The sequence below is a fragment of the Zea mays genome, chromosome 8 (genome assembly GCF_902167145.1).
Source record: "Zea mays cultivar B73 chromosome 8, Zm-B73-REFERENCE-NAM-5.0, whole genome shotgun sequence".
Lineage (NCBI taxonomy): Eukaryota > Viridiplantae > Streptophyta > Magnoliopsida > Poales > Poaceae > Zea > Zea mays.
This window is the reverse complement of record NC_050103.1, coordinates 3,631,408-3,639,081: the sequence shown is the minus strand read 5'-3', so window position 1 is coordinate 3,639,081 and position 7,674 is coordinate 3,631,408. Positions and strand designations below refer to the sequence as shown.

Sequence of the window (7,674 nt, the reverse complement as noted above, 5' to 3'; positions counted from 1 at the left end):
AAAATCAGACACCTGTGATTCAGCAACTCCCATTTATACATGCTCTGCTAAATTTTCTGCCATCACACACCTTGAACAGTTTCCATCCTCCATGTATTTCCAAAAGGCAATAACAACTATACATTTCTCTATCTGCTTTCTAATGTAATCCCGCCGAAAAGCACGGGGTTTTATTGTGTACCATAATGTAGTCTCCGGCGTGTGGCCGTCATTGCGGAAAAATCCACACTGATCGAACTACTGTCGTAGATACAATTTCCAGGGTACTTCTCGTACGTGTTGTGTATGTGATGACAGATTTGTGGAGACACGCCCGCCTGGGAAGAGTCGTTGCTGTTCAAGGTATCGGGTGACGGGTGGCATTGCCCGACACGTCAGCTTCTTTGGAAGGGTGTTCCACAGCAGCTCCCACCAAGTCCCAAGTCCCATCCCAACAGCATGCATGCCAATGCCACCGTACAAGGTCGTACCCTACGTAGTAGACACACAAAAGGCATCCAGACGGAGCTAGTAGGTGCATGCACATGCAGGCCCAGTTACCCGTCAAGCTGGCATGCACACGTGTATTATTTTGCATCCACGCAAGCACGCACGCACGCACGCACTCACGCATGTATGCATGCAAATGGTGGCGGTAGTGATTGACTTGTACGTAGCACGGTCAAAACGACGACGACGTCCCTAGCACAGCGCACTTCTTGTCCTCGAGCGCCGCCGGCAGCAGCTGCTCGAACATCTCCAGGAACGACGTCCACTCCGCGAGGCTCAGGTCGCCGAACGACACGTGTTTCCGCCCGCCGGAGACGCTTGTACTCTCGTCGACGCCGTCGCCGTCGCCGTCGGGCGAGGGGTGTGGGAGGACGGAGTCGTGCGCTTGCTTGCATAGCGCCTCGAGTGTGCTCAGCCCATCCTGCTGAGCCGTGAACTCGCGGGTCATCATGTCGCCGATGTCGGCGAGGCAGAGCCCGGCAGCGGCAGCGCGCTTCAGGAAGATGGTGCAGACGGTGAGTATCCGGATGGCGGGCTCCTTCAGGGACGGCAGCTCGGCGCGGAGCGTCTCGGCGTCCTTGAACGGGTCCAGCGACGCCACGTACGCCAGCTCGTCGTCGGAGAAGGGCAGGGAGGACTGCGGCCAGTGCAGCCACTCGAAGTACGGGTCGTCGAGCTGCTCCGGCAGGCAGAGCCCGTGGTCGATCGGCACGAGGTCGAGCCGCGCCGGCGTGGATGAGCTTCCGTGGGCGCGCTGTAAGCCCCGCGGCGGGTCCTTGACGAGGATGTTGCCGGCGTGCCGATCGATGTTGAGGAGGCGGACGTCCAGGATGCCGACTCGGTGCACGGAAGCCACCGAGAACCGCGAGGGGCCCAGCTCGCCGGCGTCGTACTCGTGCGCCACGAAGCGCTGGATCGACGCCACGGTCGTCGTCGCCGTCGCGGGGCGCGAGATCTTGATCAGCGCGGTCGGCTCCACGCTGGCGAAGCCGTCGTGGTCGAGGAGGAAGGCGGCCACCTCCCGCAGCACGGTCTTGCTTGCATACCCACCACCGCCACCGTTCGCCGTCGCCGCGTCGTCCAGCGGCTTGATGACGGCGACGTGCTCGCCAGCGCGGCTGCCGTTGAGCAGCAGCGCACCACTGAGGCCGTTCTGCGCGGGGACAAGCCGGGTCCCGGACGTGATGGCGGCCGCGGCGCCAGCGATGAGCTCGCGCACGCCGCGGGCGTGGCGGCCCGCGACGATCTCCACGCGCGGCATCTTGTTCTCGGACCGGTCCGCGTGCTCCGAGCCGGCAGCAGGCGCCACGGTCGTGAAGCACGGGGAGGACTGGCTCCGGCGCCGCGGGGACAGGCCGGTGTGGCCCCCTCCGGCGGCGCCGTGCTCCCTATGATCCCTGTCGAGCAGCGGGCTGTCGAGCAGCGCGACGGTGTGGAGGCTGTAGTGCCGGTTCCGCACGGCGGGGGGCTTGAGGTCGTGAAAATGGCCGACCGCGATTGCCATCCTGGCTAACGAGCGGTTGCTGCCTCCGGCGCCAGTGGCAGCCGCTGGCAGGGCGGCTTCTTCGTTTTCCATACATGCATCCGAGAGTCACTGATCTATTAGAAATTCATAATTCACAGCAGCAGAGATACGATCGTAAATTGACACGCGTACCTTTGTTTGCGTTTGATTCTTGAGGCTTGTTAGAGGTTATATGAACAGCATGTCAATCGAGCGAGAGGTACCTATAGCTACATCCAGAGCGATCAGTCAGTAGCAGCCGTCGCAGCCGGTAAGCGGCGGCGGCTCGGCGGCAGCGGCACGACGGCGATGGCAGGGGCAGGCGGAGGCATGGATCGAGGCTCTCGGCGGTGTGCAAGTGCAATGCGAGACTTCAATTCCGGCGTGTTCTTGAACCGATCGATCAGATGAAGGCAGAGAGAAGAGCGCGTGGAAGCCTGCTCCCGTCCTCGCCCACCGCGCGCCGCGGCCTGCCCAGCCGACCCTAATTTTGTTTTTTTCCTAGTTATTGGCTAGTCAATGTAGCTGTGTTCTTCTCCTTCCGGCGCCCTTCTAATCTCTTCTTCTCCTTCCCTCCGCGCGCGCGGCTGGGAGGAAGGAAAGGAGAAGAGGGAAGAAGATCGGAGGAGCAGCAACAACGACTGTCTATTTTTGCACCCGGGACGCCCTCATAGTGTACATATAGATCGGGCGGAGCAACCGGGCCAATTGTGGCCTCTCCCAGCCCTCTCTCTCCCCCCTCTGCTGCTGCCATTACCATGGCCGCACGTCCAAGAGAGTCATGCGGGGAATGCAGAGCCCCTGGACCATTCCTCTTGAGAAGGACCGTGCATGAGCATGAGCATGAGGATGTGGCCAGCCGAACTTTGTGGGAAGTGAGGAAGTAAACCTTTTTCGTCCAGTTCACTCAGGCACAGGTGGACGACGACTGGCTGAGAGAGACAATGGGCCCAAAGCGCGGTCATCAGCCAGCCCACTTGCAGCCCACAAGGACACTAAGCATTCTGGCACCTATATTTATACCTAATATGGCGAGCCATGTGCCAACTAATATAATTCATATAGTGAGGCCGTCACCCTAGTACAGTGGCAGTGGCTAGTATGAGTATTACACGATTAAGTGGTTAGCACAGCTTAAACCAATCAGCCATTTGATTGTGAATCGTGATTTTCTATGGTTTTAAATATAATAAATCTAGTCTATACTAGCATGAATATTCATGTTTTGAAATTATATATATATATATATAATCTTAAAGGTGTTCAACTTAAAGATGTTCTAGATCTGTTGAGCTCTTAAAATAAAATACTGTTGGGGGCCTTCGGCTTCCGAAGGTCCTCAAAAACATGATTTAACCGTGTTTCTGGAGTATAATGCATGAACAGGTACTTTCGGGCTCGGATCAGAACCACAGTGTGAAGAAGCACAAAGAATACGAAGGTTGACGCAGAGCCGAAGCTATGTGCAGGAGAGCTTCGGCATGATAGCAGAAAAGGAAACCAACTTAAAAAAGAAAAGGCTATTCAAACCTCGATGGTTACTATAGAGCCATTAGCATATGTAAAGGGCATGAGTGTAATTTTACATAGGCTGCGTCCCGTGCCTATAAATAGATGAATAGTGCTCCCGTACTGTTTATGCTGACTTGCCATTTGCTTTCGCGTCACGCTTGTACTTTTACCTTCTTTCAAGCCGAAGGTACATTTGTAATTCGATATCATTTCTATTTTTCCATAATAATAAAATAGAAATGAGCTGATAATAATATATTATTGTTTATGTTATCTTTTATATCTCATATGATGCCTTCTTCATTATTGTATGTTATGCTGATGAAGGTATGTCCTTTATAACCTTCGTCCGAAAATCATTATATCCTAAGGGAAATAATGCTTCGAAGGACGAAGAATTTTAACATTTAACATTTTCTGTGTTGCCTTGTTCTTAACTCATAGCATTTGAGAACAAGTCGCCAACATTGGCGCCCACCTCCGGTGAACTCTTTTCGACCACCTTTGGCAAGCATTGACCTTCGCCATGCCACCGAAGAAAGCTTCAGCGACAGGGGCTGCCGCTCTGCAGCCGCTGGACCCGAACCAGGAGACCTTTTCTCTTCGAGAGGCCCGAAGCCAGAAGAGGAAGGCCACTAGTCCAACACCCCAGGAGGACGAGTTGGACCAAGAAATCAGGAATATGGAGATGCTTCATCAACAAGTACAAAGGAAGAAGGAGAAGATGGCTCGACTAGCCGACCTTCAGAGGCAGGGACAAAGCTACTGAAGAAGTACGCCATCTTGCTCAAGATGAGCAAGAGCGAAGGCCTCAACATAGGGAGCTTCATCAAGAAGGCTTCTTCAATGAGGATGAATGGTACGAGGATTTCCATCATGGAAATTTTGCTTTTGATGATGCTTCTCATCTGTCAGCAGAACTGCAGGCTACACCTTGGCCCCCATCTTACAAGCCACCCCAGCTCTCATGTATGACGGGCACTCAGATCCGAAGCAGTTTCTGATGAGCTACGAAGCAACCATATCTTCATATGGAAGCAATACCGCAGTCATGGCGAAATCTTTCGTCATGGCAGTCAATAATGTTGCGCAAACCTGGTACTCCTCTCTTCGGCCAGGAACAATCACATCATGGCAGAAGCTGAAGGACATGTTGATCACCAGTTTCCAAGGGTTTCAGACGAAGCCAGTCACAGCTCAGGCTCTGTTTCAATGCACACAAGATCACGAGGAGTGTCTCCAGGCATACGTTCGAAGGTTCTTGCGTCTGAGAGCACAAGCGCCTATAGTGCCCAATGAAATTGTCAGTGAGGCCATGATCAAGGGGCTTCGTCCAGGACCTACTGCCCAGTATTTTGCTAGAAAGCCTCCATAGACTTTGGAGAAGCTGATTCAAAAGATGGATGAATACATCCGCGCTGATAATGACTTTCGTCAAAGAAGGGAGGAGGCCTACAGGTTCTCTGAGATGACCAGGGGCTTTGGAGGGAGAATCCACCCAAGGCATGTTAGATCAATCCACTCTACCCAGAATGACGACAGAGGAAGTCAGCAACAGAGGCCACAATATTCCTCGCAAGCTTCGGGGCACCAACAAAACCATCTTCGGCCGCCAGCTCCAAAGGGCAGAGGCGCCAGAGGCTTCGGAGGAAGATTTGGGGATCAGCCCAGAAAAATTTATTGCTTATTCTGTGGTGAGGACAAGGGCCATACTACAAGGATGTGCCATGTCACCATTCAGAAACAGAAGGAAATAGCAGAAGCTGCAGCTCAGCAGAATCAGCCGAAGCAGGTCATGCATACTGCTTCATATCACTCACCCTACATACCAGAGTATGTGGGTAACCATCCTACAGCGTCTGTTGCTTCGGCTAGTCAGCCACAGGCATCCTGGCCACAGCCTCCACCTCCGCCACCACTACAACCTGCATATTCACGCGGCCAACAGCTAGAAGGGAGTCAGCAGACCCATCAGCAGAGAGACTTCAGGGAGGAGTCCGAAGCTCGCACAGTCAACAGTACAGTGCTAGAGTCGAAGCATATCTACTAAGAGATATCCTACCCCTGAATCAGTTTTTACATTCATTGTCATCCTCTTTCTTACTAAGGAACAGTTGTTAAAAACTTAGTTTTCTTGTCGTTTTCAATTCCTTGTAATAGCTTAGTTTTTGCCATAGTGAAAATATATCTTCTCCACAGACTTACGGAGTCCAAAAAGTCGTCGAGGCACAAAAAGCCGTTCCTAAGTCAAAAGTATCTTCGAAGCTACAAAAAGTCGTTCTACTGAACGCAGCGTAAGTTTGCCGAAGCTACAAAAAGTCGTTCCTAAGGGAGCGCAGTGTAAGTTTTCTGCTCAAAAGTCGTTCCAAAGGGAATGCAGAGCCAAATACCGCCGAAATATAAGGCGAAGCACGAAAAGTAAACGCGAATACCACCGAAATAGAAGGCGAAGAAGTTCAAAAGACGTTCCTAAGGGAATGCAGAACTTACAACAAAAAGTGAGCGCTGATACACCGAAAAATAAACGGCGGTGAAGCAGAAAAATAAACGGCAAAGAGATTGTGTATTCCAATATGGGGATGTGAGTGTGTGTCTTCGACACAAAGTATCATTTTCGCATAGCATAACATCATCACATTATTTTGCATAACATAACATCATACATCATATTGCATCAATGACACAAGAAGGGAACATAATGTTGACCTTCGGAGAATGCTTCGAAAAAGTGAAATTGTGCTAAGGCACAAAATAAGTTTTGAAGAGATACGGTTTTATCAGCTCTGAAGTGGAGGAGAAAGTCTTTTATTGATGAAGTATCCGTATTATGGCGACGCTTGGAGCATTTTTATAAAGCACTCTGATATCAAGGAAGAAAGTCTATTACTGACGAAGCATTAATGTTTCTGCGACGATTGAAGGATTTCTCACGAAGCATAAAAACTCTTGTTTACAAAGCATGAAAAAGAAGGAAAGATGTTTTTTCGCCGAAGGCTAAAAAACGGTATGTACAATAAAAGTTTCATGCATCGCAAAGAAATGAATTACAAAGCCATTTATATATTACATTAAAAACTCATGAGCACCAAATATTACAAGCATAGTCCAGCAAATGTTACATTAATATTCTAGCAATGTTTTTACAATATCTATTATTCTTCCTTCAAAACTTCATCTGCAGTTTCGGTCAACAGTTGGGTAACGGCTTCGTCTACAATAGCTTCAGCCATCCTAACAATTTCTGCTGATGCCTTTGCTTCTGGGTCGACCAACGACTCGGAGGGCTCTGGGGGAGGAGATAGTTCGGCTGCGGTAGAAAACGTAAATAAGTTTGAAGTCACAAAAATAAAAAATAAAGTTAAAAAGCTATTAAGCAATACCTATCCGTCTTTCGAGTTCTTTCGAGTTCTGTAGCTTTTTCAGCTGCCTTCGTTGCTTCCCTAGCATCGTGAGTATCTTTTTCGCTCTTCTTTATTATTTCGTGAGCCATCCCTCGACCGCCATTTTCCCATATGTCAGTAAAGAATTTTCCACCAACTAAGCTTGCTTCGGTCGAGGGGTCCTTTGTATCATCAATAGATAAAGTAGCTTTGGCTTGGGCCAGAGTTTTTACATGATCGCAACCTGATTTCTCCAAGATAGCCGCAATTCCCCTTGCACCTGAGAAGGCGTAGACGTCCCCACGATCATTTAAAATCTCCTCAAAGGCTTCGGCCTCGCTGCTGATCCATTCAATTGGCCCCTCGGGATCGCCCCGTACGAAGTTGTCTTCACTTGAATATGCGCCAACATTGGCGAAGCTAGTTTTCATTTTTTCCACACATTCTATGGATTTTTCATAACATCTTTCTTTCGAAGAGCAGAGTTCTACAACTATTTTTTCCCAATAATTTTTCCAGTAATCGCTGGCGTCTCGGTCAGCTTCGGCAATAGCACATTTTAATTTTGCTTCAGCCAGCTGTTTCCGAAGATCCTCAATTTCGCATTTCTGGGCTTCGGCTTAGGCTTTGGAAGTAGCTTCGTCTTCTTTTATTTTGTTCACCAATGAGTTTAATATCTTATCTTTTTCAAGACCTTCGTTCCTTAGTTCAATTACTTCAGAACGAAGGTTGTTCAAAGCTACAGTGCATCCTTCATCTTCGGCACTTTTTTGCGCCCTGAGGGCGTTG

The 7,674-nt window shown here is 50.0% G+C and overlaps 1 protein-coding gene across 2 annotated transcripts; it reads right to left on the bottom strand.

Moving 5' to 3' along the window:
• LOC103634663 (phosphatidylinositol 4-kinase gamma 1) lies at positions 1 to 3,343 on the bottom strand. Of its 2 annotated transcripts, none has more exons than XM_008657262.3 (2): positions 2,147 to 3,343; positions 1 to 2,052 (listed from the first exon to the last, which is right to left on the bottom strand). In XM_008657262.3, exon 2 carries the CDS (start codon positions 1,991 to 1,993, stop codon positions 662 to 664), a length of 1,332 nt encoding a protein of 443 aa, XP_008655484.1. In that variant the 5' UTR covers positions 1,994 to 2,052; positions 2,147 to 3,343; the 3' UTR covers positions 1 to 661. The 2 variants fall into 2 exon arrangements, with proteins under 2 accessions (XP_008655484.1, XP_008655483.1); XM_008657261.3 differs by having other exon boundaries at positions 1 to 2,049; positions 2,147 to 3,342.
• Positions 3,344 to 7,674: the final 4,331 nt, after the last annotated feature.